The 20,416-nt window shown below is 45.5% G+C and overlaps 1 protein-coding gene across 9 annotated transcripts in view; it reads left to right on the forward strand.

Annotated features, from left to right (window-relative positions):
* Positions 1-20,416, forward strand: part of SEC31A (SEC31 homolog A, COPII coat complex component) — a gene marked incomplete at its 5' end in the record, with an annotated part of 114,559 nt that overhangs the window by 66,335 nt on the left and 27,808 nt on the right. For 2 of the 9 annotated variants that reach the window (XM_082243636.1, XM_082243641.1), the window contains 5 exons: positions 7,468-7,563; positions 8,098-8,230; positions 9,901-10,227; positions 12,561-12,611; positions 19,682-19,737. In XM_082243636.1, the coding sequence (XP_082099762.1) occupies positions 7,468-7,563; positions 8,098-8,230; positions 9,901-10,227; positions 12,561-12,611; positions 19,682-19,737 (663 nt within the window). The remainder of the gene's footprint in view (positions 1-7,467; positions 7,564-8,097; positions 8,231-9,900; positions 10,228-12,560; positions 12,612-19,681; positions 19,738-20,416) is intronic. The other 7 variants (XM_082243637.1, XM_082243638.1, XM_082243640.1 and 4 more) reach the window with 7 other exon arrangements.

Raw genomic sequence — 20,416 nt, forward strand, 5'->3', positions numbered from 1 at the left:
TATTCGTGGACACAGAGGGGTTTCTCCACAACGCCAGTTGCCGTAGGAATTTGGATCGTCGTGTCTGGGTGAAGGGAGGACAGAACATAAACATCCCGTGTATCCTTCCACTTCACCGCAAGTAATTTGTCCGTTTTCAAGCAGGCTCTCGCCCCCCGACTAAGACGGGAATCTACAAGCCGTTGGGGGAAGCCCCGGCGATTAGGTCGCACGGTGCCACATGCGCCAATTTGTAAATCAAGAAGGTGACTAAATAGTGGCACGCTTGTATAAAAGTTGTCCACGTACAAATGGTACCCCTTTCCGGATAAGGGTGACACCAAGTCCCAAACGATCTTACCGCTGCTCCCTATGTAGTCTGGGCAGTTGGGGGGCTCCACACAGCTATCTTTTCCCTCATAGACCCGGAAACTAACTGTATAGCCTGTGGCCCTGTCACACAATTTATACAGTTTGACCCCGTACTTGGCACGCTTGCTGGGGAGGTACTGTTTCATAGCAAGGCGGCCAGTAAATTTAATCAGGGACTCGTCAACGCAGACAACTTGTTCGGGGGTAAACAAGGCTGCAAACCGCTGATTGAAGTGGTCTATGAGGGGCCGAATTTTGTGGAGCCGATCGTATGCAGGGTCTCCCCGAGGACGACAGAGTTCATTGTCGCTGAAATGCATAAATCGCAGAATTTGCTCGTATCTCGTCCTGGACATAGAGGCAGAGTACATGCGCATATGGTGAATTGGGCTAGTGGACCAATATAGCCGCAATTCACTCTGTTTAGTTATGCCCATGTGGAGGGAAAGGCCCAGAAAGATCTTAAATTCGGAAACCGTTATAGGTTTCCAGCCGAATTGTCTGGCAAGGTGTGAATTTGGGTTGGCGGCGATGAACTGTTGTGCATACAAATTTGATTGATCCACAATAGATCTGTAAAGATCTTCCGTGAAGAACAGCTCAAAAAAGTTCAGGGGCGTAAAACCAGCTGTCTCCACGTGGATTCCAGGTTGGGCGGTGAATGGGGGAAGTACTGGCGCTGTAGTATCGGTGGGTTGCCAATTAGGAAATGCCAGCGCATCAGGGAGGGCACTATGGGCTCTACGGGCCTGTCTTCGAATACGCGGTGGCTGCGGGCCACTACTTGTGCTAGCCACCGCACCAGCTTCAACTGCACTTAGGGGACTCGCCACGTCACCAGGTCTTACTGCAGTGCTGGTTGTACTAGGTCCAGGTTGTACTAGGCCGCTGGCGCTTGCCAGGTCGCCAGAAGGATGAGCGGCACTAGTACCCACACTCTGCTCCATACGAGCACCCTGCGATTCCTGCATCACAACAACTTCAGAATGGGGTCGGGTACGCCTGGGTCTAACAGGGACCCATCTGTCGTCGGAGCTATCTGTCAGGGAGCCGCTGCCGTCATCAGGTTCATATACTGACACTAATTCGGTCATTGTAGCTTCCCCTTCGCTATCAGATGACTCGGTCAGCATATAACTGAGAAGCTCTTCATCCCTGTACGAACGTTTGGTCATTTTGGCAACTAAATTTACTCGTACAGTGATGCGACTCACAGGTAATAAAAGCACCTGGTTGTCGAAGACTATTTCAAGCGCTACAAAAAAAACTGCTAATGCTAGCAGGGATCAGGCCTGACTCTGCTAACACAGCGGTTTTGTGTCTTGTGTTTTTTTGCAAGTGACAGTAATCTATTGATTACTACACTTGCCTGGGTGAAAGGGTTAAACGCAGGTGCTGGCCGGAATCAGTACTGATCGTGCAAACACCGCGTTTTGGGAACCCTAAACTATGGGGGCGCTAGTATAGTTCTGATCAGATCAGATATTGATCTGTTCAAACACTATACTAGAAATGGAAGTGTAGGTGCGTGCGTGCGTGCGTGCGTGCGTGTGTGGCAATCAAGGGGTTACTTCTAAACTATGCGCTGGGGATCTGGGGGGGGTGGCGGGGACCCTAAACCTCCTTTGGGAAAGAAACTAGCTAGCTAGCGCAACCTCAAGTCACAATGACACCAATACAAAATACAGTAAAAACAGTATATTATGTGTGTATTAGTGCTAATGTGACAGAGGGTGTAGGGGTTAACGGGATGTGATCAGGGGGGGATCAGGGGTTTAAATCTTTATTGGAAGGGACTGGCGGGTATCCTAAGGATAAAAGGAACGGTGGCAAGCGCTAAACCTGGTCACAAGTCACACTTATACGGGTATATAGAAAATGCTATATACTGTATACAGTGTGCGTTGTGGCAGGGGGTGTAGGGGTGATCAGGAGGGGATCAGGGGATTAAATCTTTATTGGGCGGGTGGGGGGGACCCTAAACCTGCTTGGGACACAAACTTAGTCGCCTGCGCTAATTCTGATCACAATGACACTAATACAAAAATACAAAAACACAGTATATTACGTTTGTATTAGTGCTGATGTGACAGAGGGTGTAGGGGTTAACTAGCGGTGATCAGGGGGGGATCAGGTGGGATCAGGGGCTTAAATCTTTATTAGGGGGGGGTGGCGGGTAATTCAAGTGGAAAAAGGGGGGTCGCAAGCGCTAGACCTGACCACAAATCACACTTATACGGGTATATAGCAAAATGCTATATACTGTATACGGTGTGTGTTATGGCAGGGGGTGTAGGGGTGATCAGGGGGGGGTCAGGGGCTTAAATCTTTATTGGGCGGGTGGCGGGGACCCTAAACCTTCTTGGGACAGAAACTTAGTCGCCTGCGCTAATTCTGATCACAATGACACTAATACAAAAATACAATAACACCGTATATTGCGTTTGTATTAGTGCTGATGTGACAGAGGGTGTAGGGGTTAACGGCGGTGATCAGGGGGGGTTCAGGGGGGATCAGTGGGTTAAATCTTTATTAGGGGGGGGTGGGGGGTAATTTGAGTGGAAAAGGGGGGGTCGCAAGGGCTACAAATCACACTTATACAGGTATATAGGTATATGCTATATGCTGTATATAGTGTGTGTTGTGTCAGGTGCTGTAGGGGTTAATTGGGGGGGCGATCGGGGGTGAAATGTGCCTATCTAACTGTGTGTGGGTGTGCTTGGTGCAGTACTCACAGTAAGATGTGCTCTCCTCTCACGCTGGATCCGAAAAGACCGTTGTGGGGGGAGGGCACATCTCCTCTAAGCCTGTGTTTACATTTCACAGGCTTAGAGGATGATCTGATTGGGCAGGACCGATCAACAGGTCCAGACCAAAAATGATTGGCCTGGACCTGATGACTGATCGGTTCTGAACCCAATCGAGTCATCATCGGCGGCGGGGACGCGCGGGAGCGCGCACAGGGCCGGCAAATTGTGCTGACGTAGGCCTACGTCAGTTTGCCTGGCCGGGGCTGAGTGCCGACGTAGATCGTCGTGCGCCGGTCGTAAAGTGGTTAAAGATATCCATAAAAAGTGTAGTTTAAAGTTTGCCACAAGCCACCTGGGAGACACACCAAACATGTGGAAGAAGGTGCTCTGGTCAGATGAAACCAAAATCTAACTTTTTGGCAACAATGCAAAACGTTATGTTCGGCGTAAAAGCAACACCGCTCATCACCCTGAACACACCATCCCCACTGTCAAACATGGTGGTGGCAGCATCATGGTTTGGGCCTGCTTTTCTTCAGCAGGGACAGGGAAGATGGTTAAAATTGATGGGAAGATGGATGGAGCCAAATACAGGACCATTCTGGAAGAAAACCTGATGGAGTCTGCAAAAGACCTGAGACTGCGACGGAGATTTGTCTTCCAACAAGACAATGATCCAAAACATAAAGCTAAATCTACAATGGAATGGTGCACAAATAAACATATCCAGGTGTTAGAATGGCCAAGTCAAAGTCCAGACCTGAATCCAATCGAGAATCTGTGGAAAGAACTGAAAACTGCTGTTCACAAACGCTCTCCATCCAACCTCACTGAGCTCGAGCTGTTTTGCAAGGAGGAATGGGCAAAAATTTCAGTCTCTCGATGTGCAAAACTGATAGAGACATACCCCAAGTGACATACAGCAGTAATCGCGGCAAAAGGTGGCGCTACAAAGTATTAACTTAAGGGGGCTGAATAATTTTGCACGCCCAATTTTTCAGTTTTTATTTGTTAAAAAAGTTTGAAATATCCAATCAATTTCGTTCCACTTCATGATTGTGTCCCACTTGTTGATTCTTCACAAAAAATTACAGTTTTATATCTTTGTTTGAAGCCTGAAATGTGGCAAAAGGTCACAAAGTTCAAGGGGGCTGAATACTTTCGCAAAGCACTGTATGTGTACAAAAGATTAAATGTGAAAAGTGCTGGTGCAATATATATTTTAAAATAATTCAATAAATTCTCCCCAGTGCTAAAATCCAAGAATGTAAAGGTGACTAGGTGCAGTGTGCCTAGAAGGTAACTACTGTGCAAATTTGCATATCAGTGAATATTGCACATAAACAAAAAAAAACAAAAACCATGAAAAACATAGAAACCCTCCGTGTGTGGGGTATTTTCTTCCTTACAAGCGTATGTGATTCTCAAGGCAATAAATAGTCCATAATTTTTTCACAATATATGTGAAAAGATGACTAAACCTTAGTACAAGTGCAGTGGTGGTTGTATTCATATATGTGTACAAAAGATTAAATATGTAAAAAGTGCTGGTGCAACATATATTTTAAAATAATTCAATACATTGACATAAAGTTCATCAAAGTCCCAGAAGAAATTTCCTATGCTGTGACAGCTCCCCATGAACTCACTCATGACCCCCTTGGAGTTACTCTCGCCAGATTGCAGGCCCCTTTGCAGGGGTAAACAGTTTCAGTCTGAAACTGTAAGTGCACGATTTATTTAATAAATATGAAATAATATAATTATATAATAATAAGTAAATATTGTTTGAGAATACTGCACTATGGAGGATTCTTCTATTTATCCATGAGGGGCTAAAACTACCGCAAGGAAATGAGGGTAGTGGAACCGTTTAAGTGGGGTAAACACACGGGTCTGTATAACCTGCAAAGAGGCTCACCATCTCCTATTGAAGGCAGAGGACTAATTCCTGAGAAGCATGCACATAAGACTGTTTGCCCCTGCAAAGGGGCCTGCAATCTGTTGAGAGTAACCCCAAGGGGATCACGAGTGAGTTCACAGGGAGCTGTCACAGCACAGGAGATTTCTTCTGGGACTTTGATGAACTTTATGTCACCAAGCACTACTGTATGGACTATTTATTACCTTGAGAATCACATACGCTTTAAAAGAGGAAGTAAACCCTCAAAAAAAAAAAAAAAAATGAGAATAAAAAAAAAAACCTGTAAAGGCAAAGGTATAATGAGCTAGTATTCATCACATGCTAGCTCATTATGAAGTACTTACCTTAAAACGAAGCCCCCGCAGTGTCGCCCGCTCAACAACAGGACGTCCGACACGTCCGGCTGTCCTGCTTCCTTGTTCGCGTCCTCCGGCCATTTGACTGGCCGGAGGTGCGATTACATCCCTCCCACGCATGAGTACGGGAGCGCATAGGGCTCTGAAGGAATGGGATGGGTGGCCGTTCCTTCAGAGCGCATGTGCTGATGACGTTATCGGCTGCATGCACTGTAAATATCTCCTAAATGGTGCATGTTTAGGAGATATTTGTAGCACCTATAGATAAGCCTTAATATAGGCTTACCTATAGGTAAAAGACTTTAAAGTGGGTTTACAACCTCTTTAAGGAAGAGAATGCCCCACACACGGAGGGATTCTATGTTTTTCATGTTTTTTGTTTATGTGCAATATTCACTGATATGCGACTTTGCACAGTAGTTACCTTCTAGGCACACTGCACCTAGTTGCCTTTACATTCTTGGACTTTAGCACTGGGGAGAATTTATTGAATTATTTTAAAATATATATTGCACCAGCACTTTTCACATGTTTAATCTTTTGTACACATATATGAATACAACCACCACTGCACTTGTACTAAGGTTTAGTCATCTTTTCACATATATTTAATACTAGCAGTGCCAACACCCACCCATATTTAATACCCTATAACCAGATGACCTCTGGTGGTTAGTTGCAGTGGGGGCAGCAGCTAGATTTTTGTGCTTCACAGATCCGTATCGCAGGAATAAAACAAACTATTTTTTCCCAAGTGTTATACTTTATATAGGGAATAACACTCAGTATATAGATATCAGTGTAACATATAAGGAATATAACTCACTAAGTGCTATTCCCTATTTATAACACTGATATCTGTACACTGAGCAGTACTCAGTGTATACAGTAGATATCAGTGTGCACTAGGAAATAGCACCTGTAGATGGGTACTGGGCAAGAAGGAACACTAAGCCTGGCTGGTGATTATAGACACAACACTAAACTGCTGTGATTACACACTGACCTGCTGCTGCACACCATGCAGGTCCGAGATGACTTCACTCCATGTGCACTCTGCAGCTTCCAGCTCTCTCATCGGCTGTCCCCACTGGCAGGGATGCATACTGTGGCCCCGCCTCTCTGCTGAATTCCCCGGGGGAGAGGTGGCCAAAGCGCCTGTCACTGCTATCATCCTCATTGCTCCATGATCGCTCTCTGATCCCAGCCAGCACTGGGTCCTCTCATACAGCCGCATCAACTGCCGGCACGGATGCCAAAGCTCACTGCCTCCTCAGAGCATAAACCTCCTCTATCCTGTATGATAACCTGTGGGCACATCCAGGGGCGGACTGAGCCTCTCATGGGGCCCCCCTGACTCCGGGCCCTCGGGCAGTGCCCGAGTGCCCGAATGGTCAGTCCCCCCCTGCCCCAGCCTGATGCTCCAGTGAAACTTGGAGAAGAACAAAGAGCCAGTGACTGACAGTCACCGCCTCTCTGCTCACTAAAGACCGAGAACTGAGAGATAAGTGGCATTGTGTGCAGAGTTAGCAGCTTTGTGATCGTTCAGTTCTCAGTCTTCGGACCAATGTTGCATCCACATAGGTGAATATGTACGTTTTTATTTTTTTTTGGTATCCTGCATTTCTCTTTTAAAACTCCTCCCCTCCTCACCACCCGGCCATCAAACACCTCTGAAAAGCAGATAGTTTTTCTGATGGATGGCAAGGTCTGCTACATAAACGTAACCTTATAGACAGACCATTAAAGCTTCCCTTTAAAGTGGCTTTCAGGCTTAACACTTTATTAAAGTGTATATCTACTAGCAGAAGCTACAGGTAAGGATTGTTTCTTGGTTGACTGTGTCTCCATCATTGTCTAAACCCACATAGTTAACCTCTGTATATGTCTACTAGCATCAGTCTGTTTTGTGTATGTTGGGAACCTGATCATTTTAAAGGCTATCCATGACCGAGATTCAGGATTACATGTCAATCTCTTTCTCCCTTAACAATAGAAATGAAAACCTATTGTACATATCCAAGGAGAAATTTAGTTCTCATCTCTTAGTTTGTCCAGTGATTTGTTATTTCTTTGTTTACTTCAGGCTAGAATTGCCCCTACTGTCACTTCCTGGAGTAACAAAAACCCTACTGCCCTTACCAGCTTTCCACCTGCTGCCTTCTCCTCCTTTGACACACAGGTATTACATTGTGGTCTTCCACAGATTTGATGCTTTCTTCCCTTTTGCACACTTTTTTTTGGTTGACCTATTCTGTTTAGATCTTCACTGTGCGTGTGTTGATCCCTTGCACAGTGCAGTGTGTCCAGATCTTTAAGTTACTCACTCTACAGAACATTATACAGCATGTTTTGGCAAGAGAGATGCCCATAAAGTTTATATACAGTTTGTCTTTGTGTAATGCTTAATCACCTGGATACTCGCTGCTTAGGGGTGTTACTCCTTACCTGCTCTCTGAGGTTGGCTTCATGACAAGACCCTGCTTGGATACTAGGCTGCAATATTTTCTTTTACAACACTTAACAGCACGTCTGCTCTCCTTAAGAAGAGTGCATGATTGGGGCATCATACAAAGAAAATCAAAATGGATTGAAAGCTCCTAGCAAATTAAACGATGGTATAAAATATGATGTAATAATCATGGTCGAGATATGCATTTTTTTCTATAACTGAGATTTTCTGTATTTTAATGGATAGTCTTCCTTTTGTTTACAGAGAGAAAGTGCTCCACAGCCTGGATTTAATCTGCCAGGAATCATGTATCCTTCTCAACCAGGACCTGCGGGACCCCCTCCAGATTCCAGCACTAATCCTTACAACATGGGACCACGGCAACCTTATCCACAGAGTATGTGTGCTTTGTGTCTTCTTTTATCACAGCAGACATTAGCTTAGCTTGTAACAAACAACTTCTGAATGAGTTTTATTGAAATAAGGAAACTCAAAAACATTAGCTCAGTATAGAGACATTTACATCTTATTGATTAGAGTAGCAGACTAGACAGCCCCGTTTAACAATCAAGTGTTAAAGCGCAACTTTACCCATAAGAGTTTGATAACAAATAATGTTCTTTAACAAGAATAATTATGCTATCAAACTTTGTGAATGCTGTAAGCTGCTTCCAGTAGTGTTCCTGTTTCTACCTGGAGGCCACCATTTTGTTGAAGCCCAGAGCAGCCACTTCCTTATTGGAAACTCTCCTCTCCTTGGTCTCAAAAACAATGTCAGTTGATGTAATTAAAATGTGTGCATTTCCAGCCTTGATTTGTATATCTTGGCTTAGCCAAAGAGGAAAGCTGATGGAAGCTTAAAGCCCAGTACACACACTGCTAAACCGTCCGACTTTTGGTACGTGTGTACATCCGTTCTACATAAGCCGGTCTAATGACTGGCTTCTGTTGAATGGGCATGCTGGAAAACCAGCATTCGATCAGTAGTAGGGGAAGAGGACAGCCCTGCGGTCGGAATACAGTGTCTTAGCGGGGGAGATCGTTGCTTCACACATCGTTTGTGTTTATGCAGTGATCTCTCAGTTTTGTTTTGTTTTTTCATTTAACCCGCTGGTTTAGACCCCGTTCACACAGGGGCGACTCGACTTGCTGGGGCGACCTGTGAAGTCGCGGTGCACGCTGTGCACCGCGACCTCGGCGCGACATGCACGGACTTCATATCATTGAAGTCCATGCAGGTCGCTTCCAGGTCGCACCAAAGTAGTACAGGACCCTTTTTCTAAGTCGGAGCGACTTGTGTCGCTTCTATTAGAACGAGTCCTGTGCTAATCAATGGCAGGCGACCCACCGCAACTTGTCAGGCAAGTCGCGCTAGTGTGAACCGGGTCTAAAGGGGGGAAAAAAAAAACCTGAAACTGTGTATCCAGTCTTAGGCTGGCCATAGATTACACGATTTTCTTTCGATCCACCATAAAAAAGTGACAGGTGTTCTAGGTCCCTGTCCACTCTATCCAAAACTAAAAAAAATAATTGGCTTTATTTGGTTGGTGACTCCATTAGTTTTTTGTTTAAGACTGTTTTCCTATAATATTACATGGTGTTCCAGCCAGTAGCACACCTTTTTGTCTTAGGGTGGCTCTCTATCTATGAAAGGGCAACAGAATCATCAAGCCTAATGCCAACTAACATTTTTTAGGCAGTTATAGAAACTATGTTTTCCCTTTTTGGGATAAAGGTTTTACATACATTAATAAAAGATGATCAAAGTACAGTAAGTACCGTGTCAACGTTAAATGGTTTGTCTCAACCCTCTAGTTCCACTTTTGCTGCACAGCTTTGTCTGTTAAAGGAAGATTAAAAATACCATCAGGAAAAACTAAGTTACAGAGGGAACTCAGAAAAACAGTTTGCGTTAATGCTGGTGACAGACTGCATCATATGTGTCGTTTTCTTGATTTTGCCTTTTGTACCACTCGAATGATTGTTTTCTGTATATTTTGAATAAACATAGATTTTTTTTATTTTTTTACTAATACAATTTTCTTCTTCCCTCTTTATTCTGTGTAGCCTATCCTCAGCCACAGCAATATTCCTTTAATCGTGGGGGACAAGCTGTCTATCAGCCCCAGCAACCTGCTTCGATCCAGTCTGCTTCTCCCTACCATAGCTCTCCTTACAGCTCATCTTCTCACTCTTCTCCTCAGCCCCTCTATCCTGTGCAGCCTCAGCCCTCTCAAGTGTCATCTTCTTCTTCCTCTTTTCATTCTTCTGGAGCATCCTTCCAGCATGGCGGACCTGGGGCTCCAGCTGTCAATTCACCTTATGCAATGCCTCCTCCTGGACCTACAGGTACTCTGCCTGCCGCCAGTGAACTGCCTGCATCCCAGAGAACAGGTCTGAGCATGAAATGGGGTTTAGTGGGAGCATGGGATTTCCTCTTATTGCTATGTTACCAGGACGTGACCTGCAGAAATGCATGTTTTTATTGCTGCCTAGAATTCTGTGCTTTGCATTGTTTTTGTGGGTTTTAATGTGCACATACTATTCTCATACAGCTATGAAAGATGCGTACAAGTCAAATAGGTTTTATATACATAGTGTAAAACGTTTGCAGCTAGATGTTGGAAATAGTGAATGTGGTGCATTGATACACAGGCATGGTTGATTTTCTTTCTGATGATCTAAAAACCAGTCAGTGAAGATAGGATATTGCATAACCCGCAATTGCTCCTTGTAGAACCATGTTTGTCATCAGGTAAAACCTAAAAACAGCACTTCTTGATGTCATAAACACCTCTAACACTACCAAAGGCTATCTGTTTTTAGACTGGATTTTCATTCTCCTATATATGATGGGTAAACTGTTTACCCTTTGTTTTGGAGACTGGTCAAAAAAGGGCCGGGTCCCAGTCTAAAAAGTGGCATGAGTATTTTATTTTCAATAGGTTTATATAGGAGTTTGCTGCTATCTAGTAGAGATAAAGAAAGGTACTGATTGATATTTTCCAGCTATGCTGAAAACAGGACCCTAAAGCAGGCCATACAATAAGGCTGGCCATACACGGATCAAATTTCTTCCCTGCAGCCACGGGTTGCAGGAAAGGAATTTGCTTGATTCCCCTATCAACATAGACCGCGCTGACAGGGGAATCCCTACTGCCGCGCCATTGTCTGCTCCCCGCCGGGAGAAGACAGTGATTATCGCTAGTGGCTATAGCAGCTGCTTGTGATAATCACATGCAAATCCGGCAGCCTGGTTGTACCTGGTTGTCCCACCAATGGTTCGAATCTCAGGCGCTTCCTGCTGACCCAGCAGACATTCCAACCGTGTATGGCCAGCCTAAGCAATTGTCTTTCCTGCAACCACGGGTTGCAGGAAAGAAAATTGCTCAATTCCCTCATTAAAACATTCAGCTTTTTGATGGAGGTATCCCAGTGGAGATTTGTATTCTGACAGAGGGACGTTTCCCTACCGTCAGAATAGAGTGATCACTGCTATTGCTGCCGGCAGTGATCAAACAAAAACAACTCGACAGGCTGGTTGTACTTAGCGGAGCTCCAGTCCTTTTTTGTGTTTTAATAAAAGTCAGCAGCTACAAAAACTGTAGCTGCTGACTTTTAATACACAGACCCTCGCCTGTCCCAGGATCCAGTGATGTGCTTACCCTAGTCTTTTCTTCCCACAGGCTTCTCGCACAGGCTTCTGGGCACCCAGTTGTGACAGCTTGCGGCTTGTGAATGGTCCTGCAGTCTTCTGGGACCTGTGATGTGACCCAGAAGACTTCAGGGAGGAAGAGGGAGAGGAGAACTTCCGGTTGGTAGGCAATCCGAGTGGAAGTGGGATAGGTTCCTGTCAAAATCAGGTACCTGTGAGAACCTAGCGCCCCCCCCCCCCGGAAAAAAGGGACATTAAAGAGGGGAGGGGATGGAGGCCTTAAAGTGGAACTTTCCTTTTTGGGTGGAGCTCCGCTTTATGTCGAATGAGCGATCAACGTCAGTACAACCAGCCTGCTCATACTCATACACAGATCAAAATTCAAAATTCCTGCTGAACTGGATGAATTTTGATCTGTCGGTGACCAGCTTAAGTCTGATTCCCTACTCAGTTTAATGATCTTTGAAAGAGGAGAAAAGCAGTAGATGTAAAAGCTGTTGCATTTTTTTAAAGCCCAGTTGAACTTTTTAGTTTACGTTGTCCCGGTGCATCAAAACAGAAAGTGTGCAAACGTCTTGGTCTTTTTCTTTAGAATACAGCCACTGCCTGAGTAGAAAAGCCTGTCCGCTGCCAGCATGGCGCAGATGAGAACTCTTCCTCTCTGTGTAGAAGCAGTGATATCTCTTCAGAGTTCTGCCATGCTCTCTGTGAGTCAAACATATAGTTCTGCAAAAGGCAAAGCTCATGCTTCCTGCTGATTAGAGAGCGCTTTCTCTTCTAAAGGTGGTATGTGCGAGATCTGCAAAGAGACTGCTGCTTCCTCACAGAGAGCATATGGACATGGGGCAGGCTTTTCTACTCAGGATGTTGCTGCTTTCTAAAAAGAAAACTAAACGTAAGACTTTGAACACCTGTTGTTTTAGTGCACTTGCCATGTTTTCACCTGATTTCAACTGAAGGTTCAGTTGGGCTTTAATTGTAAATCAAATTCTTTGTTTATTATGTTGTTTCTTAATGTGTAGTAGTATTAGAACTTAACACTATAAAAATTATTTTTACATTTCATCTGCAGAATATGCTGTAGAATATGATGTAGGTCAAGATATGGCAACTTACCCTCAAGGTGAACAGTGTGCTGCAGCAAATGGCCAATCAGCTAGCAATACTTTTGTAGATATCTGCTAAAATGCTCAAATTTGTTGCATTGCCTTCTAAAATTAACACTAATAGCTTTTACCATCCTATGTACAATCATCTAAAATTAAAGGTATGATCCCACTTGAAGCTGAACTCAAACCAAAACTTTTTTTATAAAGGGGTGTGAAAGGGTTAATCTGTCAGATTTTTATTGCTGACCCAATGGCAGTTGTCATCAAGAAATGAGCTGTTGCAAAAACTGAGAGGAAATATCCCAGTGGAGACACCTGTCTGAGTGATGGCTGTCCAAAGTAGGATTTTCCATTTATTCTGGAAAAATTTCTTCTTTCTGTTTTTGTTATTGGGACAAACAGCGAAGGGACATCTCCCCAAAAGATACACAAATGACAGTACAAACCTGATCATTTCTAACCTTTTGTTTACTTGTTTTTGGATAGAGGTCCACTTTAGGGGATCTACAATGATTGTTGACTTTAATTTTCTATAAATTGATAACTACTGTAATTTTAATGAAAAATTTCCCTTCACATAATTTGATCAGCTAAAATGTTAATTTGGATACAATGCTATTATTATACAGTAACAGTATGTGTCTTAAAAAAACAGTCTATTAATTTTTATTTGTAATAATGTAGCTAAAATATAATTTTATGACTAATCCATGGTATTTTTATAGTCTACTAGTCTCCCCAGTTAACAAAAATAAAAAAAATCACACTGTATGGGTGTATGTAGGACCAGAAGGGTTACAGTGGATTTATAAAGATTGGACTTTAATGGGTAAGGTCTGGCAGTCAGGGAGCACACATGGGATGTAAAATATTCAAACCTTTATTTTAAATAGATAAAAACATAATAAATGGATATATAGGATACATTACATCTTGAAACAGTACACCAAGGAAACCACACAAGGACAATCACAGTATTTCATAAGGTTTGACGCGTTTCGCCAAATAGGTGAAAAATATCATCGGGAACCATTATGATTGGTTGGTGTCCTTTTTAACCTGTAGAAAGAGATAAACAAATAAGGAAAATGTTTTTTTCATAAATAGGTGCATATATCTAGCATTATACAAAATATAAACACTGCTTAGTGTTTCAGTGCTCACCTATTAACAGAGAACAATAAGTTTTCCCAGTTACTTGAAAAGTATTTTGAGAGTGCACTTTGCAAAAAGTCACACTTGAAGCCAATATAGGTTACAATTGGGTACAGAATGATATTTTTACACACCTTCACTCTTCCCAATGCTGTTTACATACTTACTACTTTAATGCACCAGATGTTCTCAAACTCAAATGCTTTGTATGCATATTCTAGCATTTAGATCCACATTGGAATTCTGCCACCCTTTTTTGTTAACCTCTCTGTAGGGTCATTAATGTTTTAACATTACATTGGAAAATGGAGAGTGTAACGGAAGGTTCACCTGGTTCTATGTTTAACAAATTGGTTTATTCAAAGGATCAGTCTACCTAAACCCAGGCACATAAAATTCAGTTTTGTGTACATATTAGCTGTATCTCTGCACCTGTATAGCCAGTTTTTTTTTTTTTTTTTGATCAGCTGCAAACCACTTAATTTTAAGTTTAAAGGATAAGTTTACCTTTCGGAACATTTAAAATGGGTGGAACACGTAACATGTTCCCACTGCAGCAGCTGCTCACCGAACCCCCTTTCTCCCTGTGACAGCAGTAGTGGGGAGAAGTTCCTCGTACCAGCTGTCACTTTTTGAAAGGATGCTGCAGTTCAGGGCAATGCTTTCCAGGCTCCTACAAAAAAAAAACAGATAATAAATGCAGTTTTCTCTTTCGTTCATCGACTAATACAGCCCCTGATATTCATAACCACTGGGTTATACTGCCCCCTACAGGAGTGTAGGACACTAGGCAGAAAATAATTTTGGCTACACCCATGGGCAGTCCTAGGGGGTATACTCCCTCTCTCGGCTATAGACACTCCGTTTTGTTACAAGCAGTGTCAGAAGAATTACAACTCCACAGAGGGGTGGGTGCTGTGTCTGTCAATGAACATCAGAGAAATGGATTTTACCGCAAGTCAAAAATCCCATTTTCTCTTTCGTTCATTGATGGACACAGCTCCTGATATTCATAACCATTGGGACTTCCCAAAGCAGTGTTAACATGAGGGGAGGGAACAACAAAAATACCAGGGGGTATACTCCCTCTCTCTGCTATAGCCACTCAGGTTTTTCTCTGCCTAGTCAGGAGTAAGGACCTAGTTCCTTGCTGGGATCTTTGGTCCTGGCAAATTTTTGTAGATAGAAAATATATTCCTCCTGGATTTTTCCTGTGAGATCTACAATCAACTGCCAGTGGTCACCCCAGTCTGGCCAGTGAGCGCATGCAGACCTCAGCTCTGCGCTAGGTCAGCCAAAACCTAGCCCCACTGGACAGGAGCTGCCCTGCAAGTTAAAACGCCTTGCAAGGTCCCACTTGACTGGGTCTTGGCCTGAGTCGCAGCGTTCCTCCTGGCCCCTATAGCTCCCCCTCATTTCGATGGAGAGGGGTTCTGTCTGGAGCGGTGCCCGCCTGGTTCCTGGTATGGTGAAAGGCTGTCCCCCCCTCTCCCCCTGGAGGGTTTTGGGGGGGCGTGGGCCCCTTCCTGGGACGGTTTGACCCTCGGGTTCCCCTCCTTCCCTCTGGGGCTCTTTGTGCGGTCTGGCCACTGTCCTGGGATGCGGGCAAGGCGCTAACTGGCAAAAGGGAGGTGGGAGGGTGGGTGCGCCGCCGGGGACCGGACAATCAACTGTGCGAGGGAGGGGTTGTACCTGGTTGGGGCCTCTGCCAAGGCCCACCATCCTGCCTGGATCTGTCCTTGAGGCCTGGTCTCCCTCTTGGATCCCTGTAAGCCTTGTGGTGCGGCGCAGGGCCGCCATTTTGTTGTAGCCTGTGTGGCAGCCATGTTTGTGTAGTCCGGCTGCAATTTTGTTGTGGTTTGCCATTGTAAATAGTGGTGGCCATGACAGTGGAGCCCGAGTGGGCGGCGATTTCGGTGGTGGGAGCCCCTCCTCATTCCCTGGTGCTGACTCCTGGATCATTTTACTTCCTGATCGCTGCACGTTTAGTGCAGGTTCCCCTGGTGTCTGCAGGTGTCTGTTTCTGTGGGTGGGGAGTCTGGTGGGGTCCTCTCCCTCTCTGCTGAGGATCGCTTGGGGCTTTGTGCCTGGCGACCGGGTAGTGCTGCCAGCGCAGTGGGGGGGGGGGGGGTTTTGTCCCTTAGCAGTGTTTTACACTTTTTGTGGGTTCCCCTTGGTGACTCATGGAGTCTTTGGAGCACATTTCCCCACCTGATCCTCTCTGTAAGCCTTTTGGCCCCTCCAGGCCCCAACCCTCCAATACATTTGCGGCGGTCCTGACATCCCTTGTGTCCCAGCTGGAGGTGGCTTGCGGGCGACGGGCTAGCGAAAAGTGCCCCCCCCCGCCTTCCCCTGCCTCCTCTGTCTCATCAGGTCCTGAATCAGATTCAGCTGCTGCGGATGTGGGTCACCCTGCTGGGTCAGCATCCAGGCGCCTGGAATCCTCTGATAGTGAGGAGGATTCCTCCACGTCTGCGACCGTGCACGAAAAGGCATTGGTGGATGCACTGATTGTATCTGTGCGCGAGACCCTGAAGATGGACGCAGCTGAAGTTGCGACAGAGGTGCAGATGCCCTTTGGCACTCACAAGCCATCCAGAGTTCAAAAGGTGTTTCCTTTCCCTGCCTATTTTGACAGAATTGTCGCTAAAGAGTTGGAACAACCAAAGCGTCTCCATGGAGTCCCTAAGCACTTTACTAGGCGTTACCCCTAGGAGGTGTCCCTTAGGAAGTGGACTGTGCCACCGGTGGTGGACCCTCCGGTTTCCAGATTAAACAAGGCAACCATGATTCCGGTTCAAGAGTCCCCGACCTTTAAGGATCCGGCTGACCGGAAGGCGGGGCCTGTGGCCCGCACTATGTACATTTGGCTTGCTCGGCAATGAGGCAGGCATTCACCATTGCCCAAGTGTCGCAAACTCTGACCGAGTGGGCTAAGCTTTTACGCTGTGACCTGGAGGGAGAACGGCTCCCCCTGAGCTGGCGGACCAGCTGGTCCAGGGGCTGCAGTTTCTGTGATGCTCCCCTGATGGCTCGCCTCTCTGTTTTGGCAGTGGTCCTTCGCCATGTCTTTTGGCTAAAGTGCTGCTCTGCGGATCATACTTCAAAAAAGGCCTTGACTGATCTTCCTTTTCAAGGAGATCGCCTGTTTGGAGCTACCCTGGATATCATCAATAAAGGTCTCACAGGGGGGAAGAGTAAATTTCTTCCGCAGGCTACTAAGGGCAAGGAACCTCGTCGTAAACGCGAGCCTTCCTTCCCAGCTCATAAGATGTTTTTTTTCATCCTTCAGGGTCGACTGACAAGGTCTCGAAGCCTTTTAGGGCCTCTTCTGTATCCAAACGAACCTGGGCTGGCAAGCCAAGATCGGACTTCTCCAGACCCGTGGACAAGGCTCTTTCTGCATGAAGTTGCGCCCTCACCTGTATCGGGGGTGGGGGGATGTCTTCGCTGGTTTCCAGACCCATGAACTTCCCGGGTGCAAGACAAGTGGGTCCACAAGGTCATTCGATCTGGCTACAAGATCGAGTTTTGCTCTTGTCCCACGGCAAGGTTTTTTCCTTCCAACTTGTGCCTGTCCCCAGACTGCTTACAGGGCCTGTTTGGGGGGCGGTACAAGACCTGTTCCTTCAAGGGGTGATTGTCCCGGGTCTGACCTTCGGAATGTTTTCAGATTTTTCAATCATACCTGTTCACAGTTCCCAGGAAGGAAGGCAAAGTGCGTCCAATCATGGACCTCAAGGCGCTAAACTGCTCTGTGCGGGTACAGAAGTTCAGAATGGAGTCTGTTTGAACGGTGGTGGCATCCAAGCATCAAGGGGATTTCCTTGCCTCTATCGATATCAAGGATGCCCTGGAAGACTTACATTGAGTCTCTTGGGGGTTTATCCTTGCTCCTTCTTTGTGGCTTGGATCTTAACCTTCCTTCAAGGGGGGGTTGAACAGAAATTGGCCTTGAGTACCATCAAGGACCAGGTATCGGCTTTGGCAGTCTTCTTTCAACAGCCTTTGGCCAGACACTCCCTTGTGCGTACCTTTCTTCAGGGTGTCTGACATTTGGTTCCTCCAATGAGGGCTCCATTGCCTCCTTGGGATCTTAATTTGGTGCTTTCAGCTCTACAGAAGCCTCCCTTTCAAAGCCTCCCTTTTAAAATATTCGGGAGACTCCCCTGCTTATGCTGTCCCAGAAGGTGGGCTTTTTAGTGGCTATCACCTCTGCTCCCAGGGTGTCGGAACTGGCGGCGTTATCTTGTCGTTCACCTTGCCTGGTGATCCACAGGGATAAGGTGGTTCTTCGTCCCTTTTCATCGTTCTTTCCAAAGGTTGTCACTGATTTTCATTTGAATGAAGACATTGTGTTGCCTTCCCTGTGTCCCAGGCCATAACATCAGAAGGAAATTGCCTTGCATGCCTTGGATGTGGTCTGGGCAATTAGAGTGTACCTGGCAGCTACGGAGTCTTTCAGGAAGTCAGATTCTTTATTTATGCTCACGGATGGACCTCAAAGGGTTGTCTGCTTCCTCTGCGACCATTTCCAGATGGATCAGACAGATGGTGGTTTAGGCCTATTCCATCAGGGGTATGGTTCCTCCTTTCCTTGTCAAGGCGCACTCTTCTAAGTCGATTAATGCCTTCTGGGCCTTCCGTCATCAGTCGTCAGTGACGCAGGTTTGCAAGGCGGCCACCTGGTTGTCAGTGCACACTTTCACAAAGTGGATGTGTTGGCTTCTGCGGGTGCTTCTTTTGGCCACAAGGTTTTGCAGGCTGCTGTTTAGAGGACTTGATCCTCTTTGGGGGGTGTATTGTTTTTTTCAGGTGGGCTCCAGTTGTCTGGTTGAGCTCCTGTTGCCTGGTTTAGCCTTGGGAATTTTTTGTTGTTCCCTCCCCTCATGTTTAACACTGCTTATGGAAGTCCCAATGGTTATGAATATCAGGAGCTGTGTCCATCAATGAACGAAAGAGAAAATGGGATTTTTGACTTGCGGTATAATCCATTTCTCTGATGTTCATTGACAGACACAGCACCCATCCCTCTGTGGAGTTGTAATTCTTCTGACACTGCTTGTAAGAAAACGGAGTGTCTATAGCCGAGAGAGGGAGTATACCCCCTAGGACTGCCCATGGGTATAGCCAGAATTATTTTCTGCCTAGTGTCCTATTCCTGTAGGGGGCAGTGTAACCCAATGGTAATTAATATCAGGAGCTGTGCCTGTCAATGAACATCGGAGAAATGGATTTTATGGTAAGTCAAAAATCCTATTTTTATGTGCCTGCAAAAAAATGTGCATTTATTATTATTATTATTATTCTTTTTTTAAAGGTGAACTTATCCTTTAATTTAAAACTTGCAGCAAAAGCTTTGAGGTTCCATGCAAAAACAGCAGCAAGACTCCAAAGTGCAAGTACAGTACTTGGGAACACTGGACTGGGGATACAGCCACTTACATCTGAGAGATATAAAATAGGGTTATTCAGGCCACCGGTTTCCACTACTTTATGGGTAGAATGCTTTTCTGCTGTTTTCAGGTTTTGGAATGTTGAACGTTGTATTGAAAGTACCAGTATCCAATCTAATAGTATCTCTGGCCCTTTTTACAGTATATCCTATACCAGTCTTTACCTGTGACTGGGCTAACTTCTAGGCAGCAGACCCAATCGGAGCAGTGCAACTTTATTATAGCACTTCCCAACGTCCACAAACTTATTCTTGCTGCAGCTGTTTCAGTACAATCACAGGTGTGAATTCTTATCATGGTTTACAAGAGCCCAAAAAGACCAGCTGCTTCCTTACATAGTGAACAAACGAATGCCCTACATTGTTGTTCCCCACATTTAAATTTGTTCTCAGGATCTTTTTGGATCTTTTTTAATTAGTTGCTGCTACAGTTGATTACTTGCCTTAAAACCTGACCACAGAATTCTCTTACAGGGCCACTGAATGGATGGAATGATCCCCCTGCCCTGACCAAAACTGGAAAGAAAAAGGTATGTTTTTTTTTGTCTTTTTTTTTTTTTTTTTGTTTTTTTGCTTGTTCAGTTCAACCAGTGGGTTGAAGGGGAAAAAAAATCTCCACTACAATGTGTGATGCGGGGATCTCTCCCGCTGTGCTATTGTATTCAGACATGGTGGCTGCAAGCGCTGATCGATTGCTGATTTTCAAGCAAGGCCATTTAACCACTTTGCGACCGCCCACCGCAGTTTTACTGCGGCAGGCAGCCGCTCCTGGGCAAAGCGACGTAGTACTACATCGCTCGCTTAGGAGACTCTAGGGGGAAAGCGCGCCGGCGGCGCACTCCCGCTGGTCAGCTGGGGAGCCAGTGCGTGTGACCGGCAGCTCCGATGGCCGCCGGCCACTCGCGATCACCCGCAGCTGAGAGAGAAGGACGGACGGCTGATGTAAACACAGCCATCTGTCATTCTCCCTTAGATTATCACAGAGGCTATGTGATCCTGCTATATAGGCTACATATATTGTGATGATCTCACAAGCCACGCCCCTCTACAGTTAGAATCACGCCCCTAGGGTCACACTTAACCTCTTGATCACCAGTAATGTTAACCCCTTCCCTGCCAGTGTCATTTTTACAGTAACAGTGCATATTTTTAGCACTGATTACTGTGGTAATGTCACTGGTACCCCCAAAAGTGTCAATGTCAGTTATG

The sequence above is a fragment of the Pelophylax lessonae genome (genome assembly GCF_965119305.1).
Source record: "Pelophylax lessonae genome assembly, chromosome: 1".
NCBI classification, from domain to species: Eukaryota; Metazoa; Chordata; class Amphibia; order Anura; family Ranidae; genus Pelophylax; species Pelophylax lessonae.